General features: G+C 40.8%; 1 protein-coding gene across 1 annotated transcript; it reads left to right on the forward strand.

The window, feature by feature from the left end:
* Positions 1-331: 331 nt before the first annotated feature.
* VPS4B (vacuolar protein sorting 4 homolog B) lies at positions 332-25,593 on the forward strand. The gene is made up of 11 exons (XM_075270880.1): positions 332-503; positions 10,602-10,713; positions 13,471-13,627; positions 13,991-14,055; positions 14,728-14,847; positions 15,974-16,130; positions 19,541-19,689; positions 19,780-19,861; positions 20,025-20,244; positions 20,953-21,093; positions 23,585-25,593. Exons 1-11 carry the CDS (start codon positions 477-479, stop codon positions 23,684-23,686), a joined length of 1,332 nt encoding a protein of 443 aa, XP_075126981.1. The 5' UTR covers positions 332-476; the 3' UTR covers positions 23,687-25,593.
* Positions 25,594-25,884: the final 291 nt, after the last annotated feature.

Genomic DNA, 25,884 nt, shown 5'->3' on the forward strand with positions numbered 1-25,884 from the left:
TTGTATAATCATGTGAGCATTTCCTATGGCTAACAGGAAATATATGCCGTAGATCTCTACTACAGTCCATGACTCTGCAGCAATAATGTCATTCTTCTAATACGCAACGTACTGTCCTCCTAGTCACTCATCACGTGACTGCCCAGCAGGAAGTAATATCAAAGTCATGTGACGCATAGAAACTCTGCAATGCGCATGCACTATCAATCTACCACTCAAGCTCTCGAGAGGCGTTCCACTGCTGCGGGTGCGGCTTCCTGACATCATGGATGTCGTCATCCGGTCATGTGCTGGAACTCCCTGACTCCGATGGTTGGTTGATTCGGCAGTGACGTAATTCGCATGTATCGTTCCATACGGAAATCGAAGAAAACCCGAAGGTGTTTATATACACCCGGAAGTGGGTCCCTGCTATAGTGCTGTCTAAGACGGTGCGTCAGAGACTAAGTTGCTATTGGGTGAGGGGCTGAGTGGACATGGCTGCCAACGGCACAACTTTACAGGTAACCACTTCACTGTTACACATTCAAGCCGAGGTTTGCGTCTTCTTTTCGGGGTGGCCAGCTCGTCGTGCCTCTTACAAGGCCATGGCCTGTGTCACTATGGGAAGGAGGTGTGGGGCTGAATACACCTGTACAGGTGAGGTGGTCAGGTGATGGGCGTCGTGAATGGCGGCCTCTGCTATGGGAGGAAGAGCTTGAGGAGCTGCTCCCTCTGTTCTGCCAGGTTATATGTATGGGGTATAGAAAATGGGTTCTGTTCACAGCCCCTTTCTGAAGTATAACTTTCATTAAGCTATTGAAATGTATTTTGTGATGAGCATTCCTCTCCTCTATACTTGACCACGCAGTTTAGGGTCCTGTATTGCACTGGCAGAGGTGGGTCACTGAGCGGGCATTACCTCATCGTTGAGAATGGAGGTAGAGAACTGTTTGGGCACAAGTTATTTACTCCTCCACCCCGAAAACCTCTTTAACCCTTTAAGCGTACCAGGTAGCTTTGTTGTTAAAGGGGTTGTCTAAGGATTTTGCATCTCTGCCAAGAGGCTGGGAAGGTGACAAAAAATTAATAAAAACATACTCTCCTGTCTCTGTCCAGTCCAGCGGCAGCCAGGGCTTCTGTTTCAGCAAAAGGCCTTGCCAATCGGTGGCCTCAGCAGTCACAGGAAAGTACCTGGGACGTCACCAGTCTGAGATCTATAAATACTGGACAACACCATTAAGGCTTGATGGCTTTTTTTTTTATATTTCCATCTCTGCCTTCCAACATTTATAACTACTTGTATTCTTCTGTCCAAATAGCCATGAGGTACAAATATTTAATTAGCTTTTATTACTGTTGGTGGGGTGTTACTGTTTAAAAATGGAGTATAGTATATAGTTTTGTCGCTGTTTGTGAGTAAAGGGAGACTATCATTGATTTATTTTTGTTTTTAATTTATTTTTATTTATTTTAATTAAACATAGGTTCTCCAACTGTTTGTCTCCATTCCATCTTTTCCCAGAGATACTGTCTCTGTGGTATTCTCTGTGTGGATGATATACTTTTAGGTCCTGAGCTGGGTGATCTATTAGAGAAAGCCACTGACAAATACCTCGCTCCCATAGGAATGCGTGGAAGCAGCCAAACACCATGGGTTTAAGCGCTGTGAAGATTTGCCGAGGTATTAGTATCTACTATTCGCTCAACACTACTCATGGACACTCCCTGAATAAAAAGAACATCCGTCCAGGGTATTCCAAAAATTGCGGCATAGTAACAGCACTAGTAATCGGCCAGAATAGTTGATTGAGAGTTTAACAGGGCTAGTGTATGGTACCAATGCATGAGTGGTATATTGTGCATCTAAGCCTTAAATGTAATGTAAGTGGAGGGCTTGGAGGCTGTAGACCAGTTAATCTGCCATTGAGTGGCGGATATCTGTGTCCCTGTAGCTGGTTCTCAGCAGGACATGTAACGGTTGGATGGTCTCGGTCCTTCGGATGAGAGAATGGATATATGGTGGAGATCAGGCCCTTAGTTGAAGTACCTGCCCTGCAAAGTATCTCAAACCTACAGATCACCATAAAGGGAGCGTTGAAATAAGTAACCTGCTGGTAGTGAAGCCTTTCTGCTTCAGAGAGATGGAGGTAAGGTATTCAAGTGACCGGAACTCCAAGGTAGCAAGATCTATCATATCAGCCACTCTTAAAAAAAAAAAAAAAAAAAAAAAAAAAAAAAAAAAGCCCGCGGCTGACCATGCACAGGCTGTTGCAGAAGTCATACCCTCCGGGAGGAACGGGTTGTATAAAAGGGAAACCATTGAGTAGCATCGAGAGATAAGAGGAGACAGTTTTCTACAGTTAGTCCAAATTGATTTAGTGAACCGAGTGGGTCCCAACAAGAAGGGTAAAGGAAGGAAGGGGTGGGGGTGCGAGGAGATCCATAAATAAGTATTGGGATGCATAGGCACAAGCCACAATTTTTCAGTCTTCATCCATTTAGTGAATGCAGATGAAGCTGCCCAGAATGAGATGCATTGCAGGTGGGTCACCCAATAGTAGTGAAGTATATGTGGGACCACCAGTGCACCATCACCCCTCCACACCGACATCACAGACTTCGGGATATGGTGGCGCTTCAAATAAACTAGAATATCACTTTCTAAAGGTTTTGGAATTAACGTAGGACTGCCACAGACTGACATAGTTTCAAAATAATACAGCAGTTTTAGCAATATGAACATCGTAACCCCTGCTACTTGACCTAAAAGAGAGATGGGTAGAGAACACCATTTTAGTAGAGCCTTAAGGTCACGGAATAAATAAGGGAAATTACAGGTGGAGTAGGTTTGGATCTCCAGGTAATAGGTGGAGCTGGTTTTCCATTGGAAGTTGTGGCTGCTTTGGAGGAGTGATAAAAGATTGTGGGAAATATTAATTGGGAAGCCCTCTGTCTTGTTGGAATTTACTTTGTAGTCAGAGAGGAGGCTGTAGGTCCCCAGGGTGGGTGCTCAGTAGGTTAGGTAGTGTTGTTAGGGCGACTAAGAGTGAGAAGAACATAGTCAGCAAAACTTCAAATCTTAAACTCTGTCCTGTACACTAATCCCTGCAGTGTCCGGGTTCCGTTGAATCTGGATAGCTAAGGGTTCGATACTGAGCGCAAATGAGGAGATAGAGGGTACCCATGTTGGGTCCCATTGCCGAACGGGTAGGGAGGCGAAAGAGGCCAGCATAAATTTTCAACCAAGGCCAACAAAGGCCATTTCTGCATCCAGACCCAGGAGGAGAGTATAAGTGGAAGAGTGGTTGGCAACTTCTAGCAAGTCCATAGTCCTTCTGGTCCACAAACCCTCAGTACAGTACAGTACAGTACAGGAGTTTCCGATTCGGAGTCTCCCAGGCTTTGAGATTTTTTTTAATTTTTTTTTTTTTTTATAGAAGAAAAAAGCGGGGGGGCACTCATCCAATTGAAGATGTTTTTCTTAAAACTCTATCTTTTATTGAAGCATAATATTTCAAACAAAGCCGAGAGGAAGAAGCAACATACAGTGGCGTGGGCGACAGCTGTTTTGCACCAACACAGGTGCTTTCTCAAGCCTAGTATGAGACTAGGCTTTGAGAAAGCACCTATGTTGGTACGAAACGGCTGTTGCCCACGCCACTGTATGTCGCTTCTCCCTCCCGGCTTTGTTTTAAATATTATGCTTCAATAAAAGATAGAGTTTTAAGAAAAACATCTTCAATTGGATGAGTGCCCCCCCCCCCCCCCCCGCTTTTTTCTTCTAAAAGTTTCATTTCACTGGTCTCTTTGGGATGTTGAGCACCACTCTGAAGATCTTTATGTGACCGTATCTTTGAACATGATGTCTGAGCCGTAAAATATAAAGCGATAGTGCCACTTTTTCTCTGGAACTGTATAGATTTTCTGCATTTTTTTTTTTTACCTAGATTGTTGCTTATGAGGCATCATTTGTAAGGCTTGTTTTGTTTTTTTGTTTTTGGGTTTTTTTTCCTCTTGTATTTCAGTAGTCATGGAGATTTAGGAGAAGTGGATGGGGTGTAGCCTTTTTATCCTCTGGTTTCTTGTCCCAGGATGGGTAGTCTCCTTCCAAGGGTTCTGTTATGGATTCCACAAATGGCTGATAGCCATGGTCAGTGAGAAGCAGTAAAGCTTCTGTAATTCATTAAATCCGAGTGATTAGTTTTCTATGAAGTAGTTATGCAACAATATTAATAAATTGTAAAATATTATTTAAGATTAATTTTATTTTAAAGCTGGAGTCAGTTGTGGTGTGTTTGTTTTTTTGTTTTTTGTTTTCTTTCCCCAGACTCCAGCTAAGGGGAACAACACACGACCATGTTTCGCCTGTGAAAAACTGTCCGTGTCTTAGCCAGATTTACCAACTTGAACTTCATTCTGGGAGCCGGACTCCTAGCAGTGCTGTAACTGGTACAGAACAGTATGTTGCCGGAGGAAAGGACTTCTAGCATCATTGCTGATAAATCTGACACGCGAACAGTATTTCACAGGTGAAACACGGACATGTGGTGTTTCCCTAAAATTGATCCCAACTCAGACTGAATAGCGCTGGTTAAAGGGTTTATCCAGGGAGATCCTATTAGGCCCTTTGTTGCATATGTTAAAAATGTTCACAGTTAAGATGGAACCGGTCTTCAATGGTGGGGTGTTTTGTTTTTTTTTTAATGGAATAAGTCTTTCTCTTCCATTAAAACAATAAGAAACAAGGTAGAAGAAAGTTTCCTTGGTTTCAACATTAGAGTGAATACTGACGCATGCAAACAGGGTGCTCAGTTTTCATCTCTTATTCTGACAGCTGATCCAATGACAGATCAAAAAAACAGGCAACAGTATGAACTTGACCCTAGACATGAATAGAAAATAACCGGCGGATGCTGGGTCTTTAAAGATGGCGGCCTTCTGTAATGTACAGCAGAGATCCAGAGCTAATGCCTGTAAACTCTGAGCATGGACAATACACTACTGTGTGACCCCCCCCAAAACTAACAACAACAAAAATACCCTCCTGGGCCATTATCCCTACTGGCCCAGCAAAAAGAAGATGCCCTATGCATCCCTGTACATGGAAATATAAAAAAGTTTTGGATGTCAGAATTTTATTTTGCTGAGTTTTAGATTTTTAAGGGGTCAAAATGTAAGTAAAACTATATAAATATATGTACCGGAGCATATTACTACTGGTTACGTCATTGGGGCTGCACAGTGAATGCTGTAAAACGAAGTCCGTAAGATAGTCTCACAAATGCACTTTTTCTCCAATTCCACCCCATTCTATCAAAAACAAAAATCGTAAAATGTCACTGCTGGGTTGTGGTTAATGGATCAGTTTTGTGGATACAAAAACAGATGCTGAAGTCAATGTCTTTATTTTTTTTATGGTACTTAAAGTATATAAAGCACTGATATATGGTTTTACATTTAGACAATCTCCTGTACTACATTGGAGAGGAAAATGTTAGTTTTTGTACCGTGTTAGCCAGTGGTTATGAAATATAAAAAAACAAAAAACTTACAAGTCTTCAGTAGGTGATACCTTTTTTAATGGCTAACTCATAATGATGACAGAAAGTGTTTTTAGATATATCTGAAGAAGAAGCCAGAGGAGGCTTCGAAACGTCATATTCTGTCATCATTATGAGTTAGCCATTAAAAAAGGTATCACCTACTGAAGACTCGCAAGTTTTTTGTTTTTTTTATATTACGTTGGAGAGAACAGTTTATTTAATACTAGCAGGAGGACCTGGCTTCACACGGGTATATTTAATTTTTTTGTTTGTGTAGTGGCCCAATAAGAATTGCCCAGTTTTGCACTCGTGTATTTTGTATGTCGTTTGTGTGTGTGTCTCTGCCCACGACTTCGTCTGCCTGTTTTTGGCATCGATGATCTGCCAAATTGCTGCCGTTAATGGTTTGCCGGCTCCGGCGTTTCGGCAGCTCTTAAGCTGTCCTGCTGCTGAACTTGGTCCTCACGCCGTGCCTGTGATTGTTCCGGCATCTCAGTAGCTTTCTGGGATGCTGTATAATGAGCAGTTTGTTGGCATCCAAACTTTCACATCCTACTACTCTCATAATTTTTGCACCTGGAAAATTAATCTGTTAAACAGGTGAGCAAAACCTGATGTGAACAGTTCCCAGGTGCCCTGACTCTTAGAGATTCACACTGCCCTGTAAACTTTAAGACATTCAGATACTTTTAAAGGTTCTATAGCTATTGATTTATTTGTATTGATTCTTCTCTGAGCCTATTCATTTATTGTATTGCCCCATTACTCATGCTTTCCTCGTGACTGTAGGAGTTGCATAACAGTGACTGGCTGAACAGGCATTCACATGTTCTCATACTGCCTTCCCTAAAGAGAGATTTGTAGGTAGCCACATTTTTCAAAAATTTCTTTCTTGGCACTGGTGTCATAAATCCCAAAAACTGGCTTCAGAAGTTCCTTGCCTCCAAAACATGAGCAAGAGACGCCATTGTGATTTAGCAGTGTGTAAATGAAGTATTCTGCCAGCACTATCACTGTACCATAATGGCACAATGTGGTATAGGATGTAGTAATGTTAGATGTTTCTCCCAATATATATATCACATATATATTTGTGTGTGTGTGTATGTATATAATATATATATATATATATATATATATATATATATTATTTTAATTTTTTTTCCAAGATGGCGCCGCATGAGTGGCAGCCTTGATACAGAGCTCCAAGCTGAGAGCAACCTTTATCTTTCCTTTTCACTCTTTTTTTTTCTGTATCTTCAAGAATCCTCTACTCAAGCAAACTAGCACTATGAATTAGCAGCTATAAATCGAATGGAAGACCCTGTGGAGTATTTGTTTTTCCTTTTGTTTCTGTTGTTAAAGCATGGACAAGACTCAAGACCTGATCAGCTGGAATTTCCTGTGTGCACATATGCCTGTTACCATCCCCCCACGAGCTAAGGACAGCATGGCCACCATGAGGCAGACAAAGCATGGAGGAGAGACCTACATGAAAGTGCGGACTTCTTCTTTCAATGAGATGATTTTTGGCGTCTATTGCTGATGTGTGAAGATGCCTACGGCTGACTAGTATTTCTTTCTTTTACTGTGGACACGTGGGACTCTGTACAGCCTGGGAGCCTACCATCACCCACCTACTCCATGTGTTTATGGAAGCTTGGCAAGAGAGCAGCACCATGTATACCTGGATGGCTTCAGACTTCTTTGGGCGTTAGAACACAGTGGTAAGAAGAAAGGAGGAGGGTTTGTGATGAAGGACATTTGGGACATGTTTTTTTGTGGTTAATGGACAATAGCGCTGATGCAATATACCGAACTATCAGCTGTGAGCATGAGATCTCACCACCTACCAAAGGAACTACCACATGTTATCATGATAGCTGCATATGCCCCCCTCCTCTGCAAAAAAAAAACGTTTCTGCATGTTATATCTACATGCTGTGACCCTTCCTCGTGTCCTCAACCATGGTCAGGCCGTATTATCAACATCACTTCACACACAGAACTAAATAATCCTGCAGTGTGTCTTTTTTTTCTTTCTTTTTTTAGTTGCTATGACTCCTAGTATTTCTCTATCTGCCATGAGCTTGTATGTGTTTCCTCTCTTGTTATATACTACCGTATTTTGAGGACTATAAGGCGCATCGGACTATAAGGCGCATTGCCCATGAGCGCCTTATAGTCCTGCCTAGGTCCATATATAAGGCGCACCGATCTATAAGGCGCAGCACTGTCCGGTGCGCCTTATATGTGATTGAAAGCGGCGGCACGCCGACTTTGCCGGCAGCCGCTTAACCCACCGCGTGCCAGCCGCTTCTATTCATTTCAATGGCACGCTTCCATTGAAATGAATGGAAGCGCTCGGCATGCAAGGAGTTAAAGGGATTCTACCATCAAAAAGTTCTTTCCTCTTCACCACGTCGGAATAGCCTTAAAGGCTATTCGTCTCCTACCTTTAGCCAGCGCCGCCTTCTTCCTCAGCTGCGTCCGCCCCTTCTGTGTTGTTTTCTTTGGGCCTCATGGATGACGCATGCGCAGTCGGCTCTCGCAGCCAGAGCCGACTGCGCATGCGTCATCCATGGGGCCCAACGAAGACAACACAGAAGGGGAGGACGCAGCTGAGGAAGAAGGCGGCGCTGGCTATGGCAACAGGTAGGAGACGAATAGCCTTTAAGGCTATTCCGACGTGGTCAGAGGAAAGAACTTCTTTTAATGGTAGAATCCCTTGAAGCGGCAGGCAGACTTTGCCGGCGGCGGTTGCTTCCATACATTGCAATGGGAGCGCGCTATTCAGATAGTATTTGCGCATCTCTAACTTCAATTGTAAGAAGTTTCAATCCATATATAAGGCGCACCGGACTATAAGGCGCACTTACGATTTCTGAGGAAATCGTAGGATTTTATGTGCGCCTTATAGTCCAGAAAATACATTACTGTATCATCTATGAAGCTGTATCACTGAAATTTCCCCATTGTGGGACTAGTAAAGGATCATCTTATCATTCATATATATATATATATATATATATATATATATATATATATATATATTATTTATTTTACACACGCACACTTCCAAAAAATAAATGGACCAGTTTAGATAACACAATGTAACTTCAAGTCACCAAGTCAGTGACACTTCTGTGAAATCCACCTGTCCAGTTATGAATCAACACTGAATGTGGATCAATTTCTCCTGCTGTTGTGCAAATGAAACAGACAACAGGTAGAAATGATAGCAATAGCAAGGCCACCCCGATAAAGGAGGGTTCTGCTGGTGATGACCACAGACCATTTCTCTGTTCTTATCCTTTTTTGGCTTTTATTTTTGTCACTTTTGCATTTTGTCATTGCTCTCACCATTGGCGGTAGCATGGGGCGGTGTCTACAATGCACAGAAGTTGCTCAAGTAGTGCAGCTCTTCCAGGATGGCATATCCGTGTCAGCTGTGGCAAGAAAGGTGGCTATGTCTGTCAGCACAGTGTCCAGAGCATGGAGCAGATATTAGAAGACATGGAGGGGTCATAGGAAGGCAACAACCCAGTATCAGGACCACTACCTCTTCCTTTCTGCAAGGAGGCGCAGTGCCAGAGCCCTGCAAAATGACCTACAGCAGGCCACTAATGTACATGTGTCTGTTCAAACTACCAGAAACTGACTCTGAGAGTACAGCGTCCACAAAGGGGTGTTGTGCTTACAGCATCTACCAGCGAATGTCAAGCTTGGCAGATTCGACATTGGCACCCTGTACTCTTCATGGATGACAGCCGGTTCACAATGAGCACATGTGACAGTCTGGAGATGCCGTGGAGGACGTTCTGTTGCCTGCAACATCCTCCATCATAACCAGTTTGGCAGTGGGTATGGAATTGGCAATGGTGTAGGAAGGCATTTCTTTTGAGGGCCGCACAGCCCTACGTTTGCTAGTTAAAGGTACTCTGACTGCTATTAGATACTGGGATGAGATCCTCAGACCCATTATGAGACCATATGCAGGTGCAGTGGGCCCTGGGTTCCTTCTGATGCATGACAATGCTACGCCTAATGTGGCTAAAGTGTGTCAGCAGTTTCTGCATGATGAAGATATTGATGCTATGGACTGGCCTACTTGCTACCCAGACCTGAATCCGAAAGAGCACATCCATCTGAGATATCATGTCTCATTCCATCCACCAATACCACATTGCACCACAGACTGTCCAGAAGTTGACTGATGCTTTAATCCAGGTCTGGGAGGAGATCCCTCAGGAGAACATCCACTGCCTCATCAGGAGCATGCCCAGGCGTTGTAGGGGGATTATAGAGGCACTCACTCTCTCCTTAGCCTCATTTCCTTGTCTTGAAGCATTTCCACTGAAGTTAGATCTGCTTTTAATTTGATTTTTCCACTTTGATTTTGAGTATCATCACAAACAAGACCTCCATAGGATGTTTAATTTAGATTTACATTGACCATTTCTATGTTTTACTGTTCTCAACGTGTTATACCATGTAATAAAGATCTTCAACTGGAATATTTAATTCATTTATATCTAGGATGTGGTATTTGTGTTCCCTTTTTTTTGTGAGTGTATATATGATTATATATATATATATATATATATATATATATATATATATATATATATATATATATATATATATATATATGTGTGTGTATATATAATAAAATCTACATATATTTTATATATTATAAAATTGCATATAGCTAATCTGATAAAAAGGTATTCAGATTTATGAACCAAATTCAGCAAATAAAAATCTGTTCAATCCTTAGCCGTCTTTATGTGGCTATAGTGATGATGTGCCTATATATCAGGCGACTCTTTTTATGGGAAAAGAATAGGTGTAGCAGGGCTTGATGGAAAGGGTCCTGAAAGCTAGTCTCTCCTCCATTGAGCTCATGATGTTGCGGTATGGCAACAGTTTTACCAAGTTTTGTATTGCTCTTCTGTTTGTTGGTTTATTTTTTTATTTTTCATAGTTCAAAATTATGACCCAACTTAGCATTTGTGTTTTACATTAAATTGTAAGATGAGTTTAATTTTTTTTTTTTTCTTTTTAAACATTTAGAAAGCTATTGATCTGGCCAGCAAAGCCGCACAAGAGGACAAAGCAAAAAACTATGAGGAAGCTCTACGATTATATCAATGTGCTGTCCAATATTTTCTTCACGTTGTAAAATGTAAGTGTGCTAAAGTTGTTGGACTACATGTCTTACACTTTCCTTATTAATTGTTTCAAATTTGTAAATTTTTGACGTTGGAAAGATGCTATTTAAATGATGTGACAGCTGTGGCATGCCCATTTTGATGTCTGCATGCTCACTGATGACATCATAATAAATAATTGTCAAATACTTGGTAATAATTCATGGTCACTTTAAATATGGCATACTACACTGTTCACTGTGAGCACCCAGTGCAGGAATGGGCTGCCAACTTTACAGTGGAGTCCCATTTTGTGCACAGCATTTAATGATGACTGTAGCGTGATCCTGCTAGGAGCTGTGTTTTGTAACCATAGCTGTTTAAACATTTATGCATACAAGAATTTTGGTTATAAATTTGAGCTGATACTGCATTTGCGAGCAGCAGCCTAGTTGAGATTCTTTAGCTGGAGAAATACTCTAAGGGCTAGTTCACACTGGGGCTGTATAGTGGGTTTTGGCACCAAGATTGACATGGTGAGCCGCGTCACTCTCAGGTCAAAACCCGCCTGCCACAACGGTCGCGGCTTCTGTTCCCGGAGTCGGCTCAAATGAATGGGCCGACTCCGGAAGTTGCTGCCACGGCTCACTGAGCCATGGAATCCGTCTGAAGAAAGGGCAGCCCGCTCACGGGAAAAAAGAATCCTGGCGGTCTACATAGACCACCATTGTGAGGGGCGGATTTTGACGTGGATTACGCGCCATAATCCGCCCCCTCAGTGCCCATGTGAATGGGCCCTTATTCTTGCTTTTAATTCGGATCCCACATTTGGTTTCAAATTACAATTCTCAATTCAAACAATGCAATCAGTTTGTCAGCCATAGTTACCACTAAATATTCCTTTAAATGGGATATCTGGTTTCTGAGATTGATGCCCTATCCTTAGGATAAGCCATCAATATTAGATCTATGGGGGGGGGGGTCAGACACCCAGAACCCCCCCCCCCATGTCACGGGTACCTAGAGAGCATGGTTGAACTGGAGCCGCAATGCTCACTCACTGTACAAACCATAGCTGTATGTGTAGGTACTGCAGCATTGTCCCATTCAACCTGATGCGGCAGCGCTGCAGTACTTATACTTGCCGCTACAGTCTGTACAGCAAGTGAGCAGTGTGGCTCACTGTGTGAAAACAATACTGAAAACTCTACTGTCGCTACTGGTCACCTGTGCGGGTCTGAGATGTCAATGTCAAAAACCGGATAACCCCTCTAACACTTTCGCAGCTAGGGGTTTTCGGATATTTTGGAAGTTTTATTTAAAAAAAAAAAACAATTGGATTAGTTGTTAAAAGTTGAAACCAAGCAAATCACTTGGGTCCACACCTGCATGCGCAAATTTCAGAAATTCACCAGAATTGGAATGGGGGAGGGGGAGTGTCAAATTATTTTTTTGAAAAAATACACTAAAACATACATTTGTATTTACTCTTCAATTTTACATTTGCACATAAAACATTTAAAATAATAGATCAAGGTGTACACAATTTATATATACCGCAAACTACAACAAGATCTCGTACTTCCTAAGATACAGAAGACAAGTTAGTATTTTGCTGTTATTCACTAACATTTAAAAATGTATGCTGCACATAGCAAACTTTAATGTGTATATAACCACCTTCATGTAACTTTTCAGTAGAGATTACAAGAAAAATATGCACAAAAACGCAAAATTTGACACTGCATGCTCAAGTAACCCCTTTCAGCAAGCAAAATGTACTTCCCAAAAACCTGCAAGATGTGATGAATTTGCACATCCCACACACATATATATTTTTGCAGGTGTTTAAGAAATGTCATAAATTTAAGAAATGCAGCAACCAATTCTGTGCATGCAAACTAAGTATGGGTTGCACAAGAATATGATTTTCTATCACCTCCCCCACCATAAAAAAAAAAAAAAAAAGTAACTAATGAATAATTATAATCTCTATAACCAATGTGATAACTAGAGCCAGTTTAAATTGGAGTAACATTGGCGCTATATTGCTTACATATTATGGTCAATATCTGCGGTTCATTATTGCTGTAGTCAGAGAGCCATAATTCTAGATCTGATGACCCGTTGGAAGTCCAAGTGTTTTATCTGTACTGAGGGTGCAAAAAATACATAATTTACTCAAGCTTGTACTCCATACACAGTAACCTTCAACGAGTGGCTGCGAGCATACAGTGAGGAGGCGCTGTATTGGGGCATTATACTCTGTGGGAGCACTAATGGGATGTTAGAATGCTCCTTATTGTGTCCACCCACATTATAATGCTCCTTAGTGCCCTCGCTCTCAGTATAATGCTATAATAATAATAGATATATAATTTTTTTTTTTTTTTTTTTTGTTATTTTGGTCAGATGTCATTTTGTCCGAAAAATACTGAACTTGGTAAACTGCTGTTCAGTTTGAATCTTTACTTGATGGCAGACCCCGTTCAGCAGACCTTTACTAAAAGTATTTGAGACCCCTGGTTTAAAGCCTCATTCTTTTGTTAGTGTGCTTTTTGTGTGTTTTTTGTTTGTTTTTTTTAAATAAAATAAACAGCAGTCTAGTTTGTGTTCTTTCCTTCTATAAAATTGGTTTGGTTTGTAAATCACTTTTAAAAATCAGACAAACTGAGAGCTTCAGTTCAAAGCAGACTCTGTAGAGCTGATTGTTTTACACTATAGTGGAATATTTACTATTTTATAGTATGTTTGCATTACTAAAATAAGAAATACTTATTTACAACTCCCAGATGATGCTCAAGGTGAAAAGGCAAAACAAAGCATCAGGTCAAAGTGCATAGAGTATCTTGACCGAGCAGAACAGTTGAAAGCTTACCTGAAGAAAAATGAAAAGGCTCCTCCAAAACCAGTGAAGGAAGGAGCGCCGCCGCGGGCTGAAGAGAAAGGGTATGGGTTGTTTTTGTCTATAAATTAACACTGCAGTTAGGACAAGAACTTTTCTACTGTGTGATCTTTACAGCCTTTTAATTACTATATTGCTGTTTGTTTGTTTTTTAATTTTCCCTACATGCATGCATGTGGATAGCGTTTTCAAAAACCCATTCAAAAGCTACAGAATTCAGAGCAAGCATGCAACAAAAATTGCCATATAACACTTTTGATATAAAGTGGATTAGTCTCTGATAAAGAATGCTTACCATGTCTATCTTTGCCCTTAAAGGGAGTGCTTTGACAGTTGCTATAGGTCCAGTAATGTTCTAGCAAGTTTATAATTTTGATTTTAATCTTGCAAGTGTCACATTTATTTAGAAATGAAAGTGATGATGGAGAGTCAGAGGACCCAGAAAAAAAGAAAATGCAGAGCCAGCTCCAAGGTAACTGGGGTACATTTGTGCTATTAGTGTCCTATACTTTTATTCACTAGTGCTGAGATTGTGCCTCTGGTGTGTTACCAGGAGATCTTTCATTTTAGCTCCATATGATCATGCTGCAAATTTTTGGAAGTCTTGTTACATTAATACCCCAAGGATACATCCTAATAACACCTTAAGATTAAGGCCCCACGCTTGAATGCAGCTTTTTTTTTGTTGTTGTTGTTTTTGAGCCCAAACCAGGAGTAGTGGATTGAGCAAAATGGTGAAGTATAGGAACTGCCTATATACTTCCCACTCCTCTTGTAGCCATTCTTGGCTTTGGCTCAAAAAACCCCCCAAAAACATAACATATATGTTGGGTTTCCACAATGGCAGGCCTTAGCCTAAAGTGGATATGCAGGGAGGTTAAATTTATTGCAGGATGATTGATTTGAATGGAATCAAAATGCAGTAAAAAAAAATTAAAAGTGCCATTTTCATCTGACTGTGACAATGGAAAAATAAAAGTTCGATGAAGGAAGCAAAGCAAAAATGTGTAATATCCTAAAGATCAAATTAAGCCACATCCTTAAGGGGATTAAAAATGTTATTTATATTTTTACTGCAGTCCTTTAGTGTAGCCAAGTGTTTAGTGTACAGTGTTTCTAATAACCCTTGTTAATGTGTGTGCAGGTGCTATTGTCATGGAAAAACCAAATGTGAAGTGGAATGATGTTGCTGGATTGGAAGGTGCCAAGGAAGCCCTGAAAGAAGCTGTCATTTTACCCATAAAATTTCCTCATCTGTTTACAGGTTAACATATTGTACATATTTTTTTTTATTGCAAGCCCCTTCACATCACACGCCCTCCTAATCGTTTTGTTTTCTTAAAGTTCCTCACACTGGCTTTGTATATGGCTCTCTTTTAGTCTAACAAATGTTTATCATTAAATTTCATATGAGGCTCTGATGATTTAAGTGTGCTAAATTGTGTTCCTCACTCTGCTAGTTAAAGAGCTTCTTACATGGGCTGTGCTGCCAACAAATAATTTAAGCCTGCACATGAAAGATATTGTAAAATTGATTGAAAGAGCAGTCTTATAAGCCCCTCCTAATAATAAGCAAATCCGCAAGTGGTAATGATGCCAAGCTGACTGATTTTCTATATTATTGCTTATTGTATATGTTTGTTTGCTCATGTGACAGGATCTCTGGCTTTTAAGCCGGGGCCTCATATTGCAAAGACTGTTTTTGCCACAGTGGCCACACCGCAGCAGAAAAGATGCATTTACAGTACCTTCAAAGTGGATTGGATTCTGGCTAATCCCATGCACACATTGCAGAAAAAAATCTGCAGGGGGAAAAAAGCAGTGTTTTTGCAAACTCTTGCATTTTTGAAAATTGCAATATCTCAATTATACCTATGGAAATGCAGATGCTGCGGCTCGCTACGTGGGAGCTTTAGTCTAAAAGGGGTTACCCTACCCCACCCCTACACCCAGGACCTCTGCTGATCACAGGAGTGGGAGTTTCATAACCCCTCTATTGTTTACATCCCATGCCATTATATATCAGTTATGCAATGTAATTACTGCCTTGTCCCATTCACTTCTGTGGTACAATCCTGAAATTTGATTCCCACTGATCTTTTATTGATGATTTGACCTAAGGATGGGTCTTTAGTAGAGATGAGCGAACACTATTTGAAACAGCCGTTTCGAATAGCACGCTCCCATAGAAATGAATGGATGTAGCCGCTTCCGTTAATTTCTATGAGAGCGTGCTAATCGAAACGGCTGTTTCAAATAGTGTTCGCTCACCTCTAGTCTCTAGTATGTAAAGAACTGGCCAACCCCTTTCAAGATACTCAGAAAACCTATCAGAAAAAACAGTGGAAGTGTTAACCTGTACTAATCTCCATCACTTGTAACTTTTCCAGGCAAGAGAACTCCATGGCGTGGTATACTTCTTTTTGGACCACCAGGAACAGGGAAGTCCTACTTGGCTAAGGCTGTAGCTACAGAGGCAAACAACTCCACTTTCTTTTCAATATCATCCTCAGACCTTGTTTCCAAATGGTTGGGAGAAAGTGAAAAGTGAGTAAACCTGTCAATCTACCTTTTATTCTAAGGCCATTTTACGTGAGCTAATTAAGGAGACTAAAGTTCCTAACAATAGTCATTCCCAATAGTTGACATGCATAAAGGTGTCAGCAGCAAGATGACAAACATTTCAGCATATTGCTCTATTCGTATTACGGCTGAATGATTTTGCCTAAAAATAAAATCTTTTTCCATGTTTCTCAGTTTCCATGCTTTTTTGCTAAGAAACTAATAAAAGGATCCATATTATATTTATTCATTTTTCTTATGAAGTGCTTTACAGACTTTGTTAATCACTGTCCCATATAGGTATTTCTTTGGAATGTGAGGAAACCCATTCAAACACTTGGAGCACATACAAACTCCTTGCAGATGTCTTCGGTCTGAGTCAAACCTAGGACTCCAAGGCTGCAGTGCTAACCACTGAGCCACCATGCTGTCCATATTCAGCACACTATCCACTCAACTACTATTTTAAGTGAAATATACTGTTAATCTTGGCTTGCATCCAGGGAGAAAGCCTGAATGAAAGGGCAGCTTAACTTAGCATTGCCTTTACAATTCTGCTAAAAATCAGAAGCATGCTTATTTGAGAGAGTGAATATAATACTTTATACAGTAATTGCTTTTCCCATCAGTGCCCTGCTTCTCCTCTTTTATATTAGGGGCAATAAAATAAAAAATACCAATCCCTGGTCCTCATGTGATTAGTGTTTGTGAAGACCTGACATAAGTAGGATGTTAGCCGGGGGCCTGTAAATAGAAGCTACTTCTGGAAACACAAGAAGAATGATGCTGCATAATTTATGATGAACTTTGTAGAGTTCATCTTGGCCATTAACTATTTTTACTTTTGTTTGTTTACCTTTACCGCTCTTATGTGGGCAGAGCTTCATGTCCCAGCTCTTTTCGGCAGTCCATATTCCAGGCATGGACAGCTGGGCGGCAGACTACCTAAGCAGAGAGACTCGACCCAGGCGTGTGGTCTCTTCATCAAGAAATCTTCCTTCGGCTCTGCTCCCGGTGGGGTCTACCCGACGTCAACGTCTCTTGCATAAGCCACAAGATCTCCCTCTGTGTAGCCAGGTCCCGGGATCCATCGAGCGCTTGCAGCCAACGCTTTCGTGATTCCCTGGTCTGAATTACACCTCCTGTACCTGTTTCCTCCTCTTCCCATTCTCCCTCGGGTCCTCAAGACCGAGGGGTTTCTTACCATCCTGGTGGCTCCGGATTGGTCTTGCCGGACCTGGTACGGGGAGCTCATGTTCCTGCTGGCGGATGCTCCTTGGCCTCTTCCCCTGCGGGTAGACATTTCTCAAGGTCTGCTATTTCACCCCACTTTACATCAGCTGCGTTGAACAGCGTGGCTGTTGAAGCTGCGGTTCTGAGGCATTGTGGGCTTTCGGAGCCTGTTAACCAGACCATGCTGAAGGCCCGGAAACGCCAGTCGCCCAAGATCTACCAACTCATGTGGAAGGCTTACATCCACTGCTGTGAGAGTAATGATTATCATCCGCTCTCCTTCTCTCTTCCCAGGATCCTGGCTTTCCTTCACTTGGGTATGGATCAAGATCTTGGTCTGTCTTCTGAAAGAGGATAGAAAGGGCAGAAATCTGACCCTAAGAGAAATCCCTGGCCTTCTGCCCTCAGGTGAAGACCCTTCCTCCAGGGTGTGGCACACTGTGTTCCCCCACCCCCCTTACAGCCACTTGTGTATCTGTGGGATCTTAACCTCATCCTTGTGGTGTTTTAAACTCGACCTTTCAAGCCTCTGAGGGTCTCTGAGCTTGCTGTCCTGTTTTGGCGTTCTCCAGAGACGGTTGTCCTTCATCCACCACAGTTATTTCTGCCTAAGGTGGTTTCCTCCTTTCACATTGAGGACATAGTCTTGCCAACCTTTTGTCTTGATTCCAAGCATCCTCATGATCGTTCTCTTCACTGCCTGGATGTTATCCAGGCGATTCAGGTCTACTTGTCTCTCACTGACTTGTCTTTCAGTCACTCGGATGCTTTGTTTGTGTTCCCTGAGGGCCCTTGCAAGGGCCTGCCTGTTTCTAAGGCTTCATCTCCAGATGGATTCACTCTTCTATCAAGGAGGCCTATCCACTTAAGGGTAAGGAGCTGCCCTTCCGTATGACAGCTAACTCCACTAGGGCTGTCTGAGCCTCCTGGGCTATTCGGCATCAAGCTTCTGCCGCCCAGGTCTGCAAGGCTGCCACCTGGGCTTCCAATCACACTTCCCTGAAGTTTTACCAGATCCATTTTGTGGCTTCTTCTGATGCCAGCTTGGGTTTTAAGGTACTGCAAGCGACTGTGCGCTAGGTTGTTTGCATGGCTGTATGTTTCCCACCTTCTGGGACTGCCTTAAAGGCATCCCATGGTGCGGTTTTCCCCAAGTGAAATAAGCGTGAAAATTGGGGGGGGGGGGGGGCGTTGTACTCTCCATAAAATCCTTTTCTTGTTGTATACACTGGGGGACACAGATCCCACCCTTGTTTTCTTTATGGTTGCTCTTCCCAGGTTCAAGTCATGTTGGTGGTGGTTGGTTCTGTGTTCGTTTTTTTTTTTGTTGTTGTTTTTTTTTTTTTCTTCCTTTTGCGTCTCTTACTACTGCGCTACAAACTGGCTTAGTACAGTGTCTGTGAGAGGATATATAAACTGAGGCGGAGCAGACAGCTTTTCATTCTCCTAGGGTCTGCCTCCTAGTGGCCGGGTCTATACCCATGGTGCTGTGCCCCCCAGTGAATATACTGAGAAAAGGATTTTAAAGTGAGTACAAAAAAATCCCTGAGAACCCTGAGATATTGTAGGAGGAAACTCTTCGGACCAGGATTAATGTACATGTTCTGAGACTATGGGGAGGAAAACCAAACAGTAGGCCTCTTTCTTTTTATTTGTTTGGTTTATTGGTGCACTGACACTTCTAGTTTTTATAGGAAAGTTTAATAAGGAATCAATGAAAAGTTATATTTTAGATGGAAATAAACCTTCTTGTTTTTCTGACACTGCTCCTTTGACAGAACCTAAATAGCATATCAGGCAGCTATTACACAAAAACGTTGGGGCTAAAGAAGAAGTTCCAACTGTTTGGAAATCGGTGGAGCAATAACACAAGGTGCTGAACTTGGTGGCAGTGATGAAAGGTTCTCTTTTATGGGTGTGTTTTATAGGAGTCCATTTTGTTTTTGTAGGGTGCTTCTTTTTTCCTTTGCGACATACAAAATTTTTTTTTCACATTTACAGTAATTCTGAATATCCCATAAATATAAACAAACTGCAACAAGTAGGAGATTGATTTTTGTATACACCTGTACAATTCAGAGTGCGAAGTTAAAATTGTTTGTTATTATATACATGTTTTTTTAAAAGGATTTCTGTGTAATGAGCCATTATTTATATTACAGGTTAGTAAAGAACTTATTTCAGCTTGCCAGGGAACACAAGCCTTCTATCATCTTCATTGATGAGGTTGATTCACTATGCGGCTCCAGAAGTGAGAATGAAAGCGAGGCTGCCAGGAGGATTAAAACAGAATTTTTGGTCCAAATGCAAGGCAAGAGATCTTGATCAGGTTCCTTAGCTTTCTTGGTGGAATTAAGGAAAGTTTGTGTGTAATATTTTTTTTTTTTTTTTCTATTTATAGGTGTTGGAGTTGACAATGAAGGGATTTTGGTACTTGGAGCCACCAATATACCTTGGGTGTTGGATTCTGCAATTAGGAGAAGGTAGAGTAACCTTTTCTGTGGTATTTATGCAATATAATTTTGAGCTGAATATGTGATGAAACACATGACAGAGTGTTTGTGGAACAATTATACATATAATATCAGGTTCATTAAAGGAAAATTGTTTAAATTTTTTTTTTTTTTTTTTTTTATCTTTCCACAGATTTGAAAAGCGAATTTACATTCCTTTACCTGAAGAACATGCTAGAACTGATATGTTTAAACTCCATCTTGGAACAACTCCACACAGTCTTTCCGAGGCTGATTATCGAGAGCTTGGAAAGAGAACAAATGGATATTCTGGTGCAGATATCAGCATCATTGTACGTGATGCCTTAATGCAGCCAGTCAGAAAAGTTCAGTCTGCTACTCACTTCAAAAAGGTATTTTTCTGTTCTTTCTATACAATTTCTATTCAATTGGCACTGTTCTTTCAACTATTACTTGAAGGTTACCAGTTACTGCAAAGTTCAGTTTTTGTATTGGAAGAATATGGTGCAAGATCAGAAGCTGAGCCAATGCTGCATATAGTAATTGTCAGCTGCAGTGGCCTAATAGTTGTGCAGAGTATAATGGTCTATTGAGTTTGTCACTGGAAAATTATTTACAAACTTAATCGCAATACCTTGTAGATGTGAACATCTATAAGAAAAGAGGTATATGGATGGCTCTTCTAGTTCTGAATAAAGTCCATATTTAGATATATTCAAAAAACATGTAGGTCAACTGAAGATAAAATGATCTTAGAATATTGGTGGTGCTCTTCCTCAAAAATATACAGAATAAGCATGTGAAAATTACTTGAGGTGAAAGGAAAAAGCAAGGAGGGCACTCACCAGACGATAATGAATCTTCTAAATCATCATCCTTTATTAGGGTATACTTGTTTGTTGGTATACTGCAATATTTATTTGTAAAGGTCCTCACTTCCCTGATCAATAGCCACAAATTATTTGAGGGATTATTGGCATTTGGACACTGCAGTTAATTCTTCACCATATTTATTACTAGAAGAAAGCACCAAGAAGGCAGACATTAGTCCTCGTGTTCTGTGTATTGCTGAATGCATTGTGTTTTATGCACTATACCAGGTACAAGGTAAATCTCCCCTGGATCCGGATGTAGTTTGCAATGATCTACTTACTCCATGTTCTCCTGGGGATCCAAATGCCATTGAAATGACATGGATGGACGTTCCTGGAAATAAGTTATTGGAGCCAGTAGTATGCATGGTAAGTTTCTTTTTAATGCCTATCCATGTAGTAAGCTACATTTTTTAGTGTACCACCAATTTGAAGGCATCAGCACATATACTAGTGGCATACCAGTGTAATTTTAGAAGAGGGTAAGCTCCACAGCCATATGGAAGCTACCAACAGCTTTGAGACTGATATTACTACCGCTATTTTATTACTGTAGATCTCAGTGGGCTAGCTGCTTTTTCTCATGTATTCCCCCAGGCTTACAGTTTGTCAATGGAGGCAAGTTCAGAGCTTAGGGCAGGATAAAAGTGCCCTTTTAACCCCTTCCCGACATGCGCCGTAATAGTACGGCGCATGTCGGGTCTGTAACTATGGCGACCGCCCGGGAGCCGGGCGGCCGCCATAGCCGCCGGGTGTCTATTGCTTTAAGCAGTAGACAACCGGCTTTAATGCCTCCGATCGGTCCCCGGACCGATCGGAGGCATTAACCCCTCCGGCGCCATTTTCCCGGCGGCGCATGGGCGCCGCCATTTTGGCCGGGATCGCCGGCTCCTGGAGCATGCTCCAGGGCTGACGTCCCGTTGCCATGACAGCCGGGAGCCTTGTACAGGCTCCCAGGCTTGTCTGCAAAGCCTCTCTTTTGCAGGCTGGTCTATGCAGCCTGCAAAAGAAAGGATGCTTTTTTGCAATGCATTAGCATTGTAATGCATTGCATTAGTGATCAGACCCCCTGGGGTTCAGCACCCCTAGGGGGTCTAATAAATGCAAAAAAAAATAAATAAAAAAGTTAAAAAAATATAAAAAGAATTAAAAGTTCAAATCACCCCCCTTTCCCTAGAACACATATAAAAGTAGTTAAAAACTGTGAAACACATACATGTTAGGTATCCCCGCGTCCGAAATCGCCCGCTCTACAAATCTATAAAAATATTTTTCCTGTTCGGTAAACGCTGTAGCGGGAAAAATAGTCGAAAGTGCCAAACCGCCGTTTTTTCACTGTTTTAATTCTAATAAAAATTTGAATAAAAAGTGATCAAAGCAATAACATTTCCCGAAAATGGTAGAACTAAAAAGTACACTCGACCCCGCAAAAAAAGACGCCCTATGCATCCCCGTACACTTACGTATAAAGAAGTTACGGCCGTCGGAATATGGCGACTTTTAGAAGAAAAATTTTTAACACAGTTTTGGAATTTTTTTTAGGGGTCAAAATGTAAATAAAACCATATAAATTTGGTATCCCTGGAACCGTACCGAAATACAGAATATGGGGGACATGTCATTTTGGCTGCACAGTGAACGCCGTAAAACCAAAGCCCGTAAGAAAGTCGCAGAAATGCATTTTTTCTTCAAATCCACCCCATTCTGAATTTTTTTCCTGCTTCCCAGTACATTATATAGAATAATTAATGGTGGCATCATGAAGAAAAATTTGTCCCGCAAAAATTAAGACCTCATATGGCTCTGGGAGCGGAGAAATAAAAAAGTTATGGGGTTTTGAAGGAGGGGAGTCAAAAACGAAAAACGAAAATCAAAAAATGCCATCGGCGGGAAAGGGTTAAAGTCCCAAAATCACTCCTTACTGTTAACCAATTAGTTAACTTTAACAGTGTATCAATCTGTAAACAGCAAGAGAATGGCAATCTCTATCAAGGTCTGTTTTCCACATTGGTTTGTTTATACTCTGTATATAGTGTTAGGAACTTGCACTATTTTTTATAGAGGATTTTTCACCACCTCCAGCACATACAGTTCTTTGCATCCTTTAATAAGCCACCCTTCCACTGATTTTGGCACAGTTGGAATTTTTTCTTTAGGGTTTCTGAGAAATCGTCGCTTTTAGTTGTGCTACCTGATGTGCTATTTAGGATCTGTACTGGCAGAAGTGGTGGTGTCGGGCAGGAGCAGGCAAGGGGTGTGAATCTAAGCTCTGGCATTGGTTGCCTCTGATTGGAGCTCTGAATAATGCCCCCTTTCATTCTGCTGTCTGACATTGCCCTTCTACAGAGCTTAAATAGCACATCAGGCTCAAAAACTTACTGTGTTTGTTGGTCGGGGTGGTTGGTCTAGAGAGAAAATGCCAACTGTGCTGGAGTCAGTAGCGCAGCGCCTGTTAACTGAACTAGAATTAGTGGAGGTAGTTGAAGGTCCTTTTTAGTGATATCGGAAAGTACCTGGTTGACACCGTATTTTCTCTGAAGGCAGCTTCCTTCTCTTCCTCTTTCTTCTGTTTTGATATACTTTTCTTATTCTTATTGCAACATTACAAGTCTTAATAAACAGTGTGTGTGTGTGTGTGTATATATATATATATATATATATATATATATATATATATATATATATATATATATATGACTTTAAGAATTATGTATGTGATTGAGGTACTAGTATATTGTTACAAATATATTTAGCATTTTTGGAATGCAGTCAAGCTAAAGAAAATACCTGCTGTTCTCTAAAACTGAGCTCACAGCCTTGAATGATATTTCTAATAAGTATAAATTGCTTTCCATTTCAGCCTGACATGCTGAGGTCACTAGCTCACACGAAGCCCACTGTAAATGATCAGGATCTGGAGAAATTAAGGAAATTCACAGAAGACTTTGGACAGGAAGGTTAAGCAGACTATATGAATTATTGCAAGGTTGCCTTCAATAGCTTTTTCCTTTTCTTACTGTACATGGCACTACAAAATGAATTGCCAGTAAAACTGATGTAACAAGCGATCCATTGTATAAACTGTTCTTTTGTATTCTCCTGGAACATATTATACACTGTTGCAGACAATATCCTGGCAATGGGACTTGTGTATGCAGGTTCACTTTAAGGCATTCCATAGCAAGTCCCACTTCATATAATTGGAACGCATTATACTGTAAATGGATCTTGTTCGTTTATCTGGTGAAGAAAGTTTAGCATTGTAGAAGTTAAAATTTTATTCCACTATTCCAGACAAATTGATTTTGTGCAATCAGCTGTTTATTTAAGTAGCATTTCTTTACTAACTGCAATATTTAAGTCAGAATGTTGATATTTTTTCTAAGATTGTCAAAATAATAAAACATGCTTTCTTCAAATTTCCTTAGGGCTTCTATTTTCAAGAAAATACAATAACACATGGGTGTACATACTTTGAAAGGTTTTTCTTTCCTTTTGAAAGGTTTTGTGTCTGGAAAATATAGCTTTTTAGCTTGTTTCACAGTTTGTTTATATATATTTTTTTACATTTCGAAGTATATACTTAAGCCAGTCGCATGCCAAAATATTACAGTTGGATTACTATCTATCATGGGGAGGTCTTTGACTGCTGTCCCCCATCAAGTTTTAGAGGATAAGAAGTAATTGTAATTCCTATTGCAGTACCCGGTGGGATTTTGTTGGGTAAATTGGGTTTGTATTTTATATACTGCAGATGCCTTCTTAAAATACTTGGCGTTTAAAAAAAAATGTATAAATTCTGCAATATGAATGTATTTCACAGATGTGTTATATTTAAAGGGGCTCTATCATTGGCAAAAGTCATTTTTAACTAAGCACATACTTGCATAGACTTTAGAAAGGCTACTACACACATACCTTTTGTATGTAAATCGCCCCAGTAGTTTTTGAATGAGCCTGTTTTTATTGATAAGCTAATTAGCTTCCAGCGAGCACAGGAAGTTCTCTGCGAGCACTCATCTCTGCTATTCTCTATGTGTGAGAGCAAGGAGATGAGTCATCATCAGCAGCCTATGTTGTACACACAGGAGAATGTGTGCTTGTTGAGACTTCCGGGGTGCACGTTAGAGCCGAATTAGCATATGAATAAAAACTGTCTCATTCAAAAACTGAGGCGATTTACATACAAAAGGTACGTGTGGAATAGCCTTTCTAAAGTTTATGCAAGGATATGTTTAGTTAAAAATTACTTTTCCCAATGAATGATCCCCTTTAAATTTGAGAATGTGCCTTGTAAGTAAGAGGATAAAGGGGTTTTGCCACAAAAGTTGATTAATGGAGCTCTGACTGCTGAAACCCCACCTATTCTGAGAACTTCTGTGTCCTTTTTAAAATATGATAGTGGGTGCAGAATGCATGCCCCCCACCTCCTTGAAATGAATGGAGGAGGTGGGGGTGCACATTCTGCATTTACTGCTACATTCTAAACAGTACTAAAACACTCCCATTCCCAGAATCTGTGAGGTTTGTGGGATCAGAATCAGACCAATCAGCAATTTGTCCCCTATCCTGTGGATGGATAGGGGATAAATGATTTTGACATAACCCTTTTAAATTTTTGTTTACAAAATGTAGTTCATATCTTATTTCTTCATTCTCCTCATACTGATGCATAGTTGTGTATGTCTTAAATACTCATATCACCAAGCATATTACCAAATGGATATTTCCGGTTTTTAACCTTTTTTTGTGACTTTTATGGCAGTGGGATGTGTTTTGTTTTGTCCATATTTTCCCGTACTGTTTATACATGAAATCATATGGGTGCTGAGTCATCTTATACACTCAATAAAACTATTCATTATTGGACATGTGTTTTTATTTGTTTTAGATATGGCATTGTCGTTAGTGCAGTTCTGGGTTTTTGCTGTTTCACCTCCCAGAAAAATTTGAATAGAAAATGATTAGAGATGAGCGAACAGTGTTCTATCGAACTCATGTTCGATCGGATATTAGGCTGTTCGGCATGTTCGAATCGAATCGAACACCGCGTGGTAAAGTGCGCCATTACTCGATTCCCCTCCCACCTTCCCTGGCGCCTTTTTTGCTCCAATAACAGCGCAGGGTAGGTGGGACAGGAACTACGACACCGGTGACGTT

Source organism: Leptodactylus fuscus, chromosome 4, assembly GCF_031893055.1.
Source record: "Leptodactylus fuscus isolate aLepFus1 chromosome 4, aLepFus1.hap2, whole genome shotgun sequence".
In the NCBI taxonomy this organism is placed as follows: Eukaryota; Metazoa; Chordata; class Amphibia; order Anura; family Leptodactylidae; genus Leptodactylus; species Leptodactylus fuscus.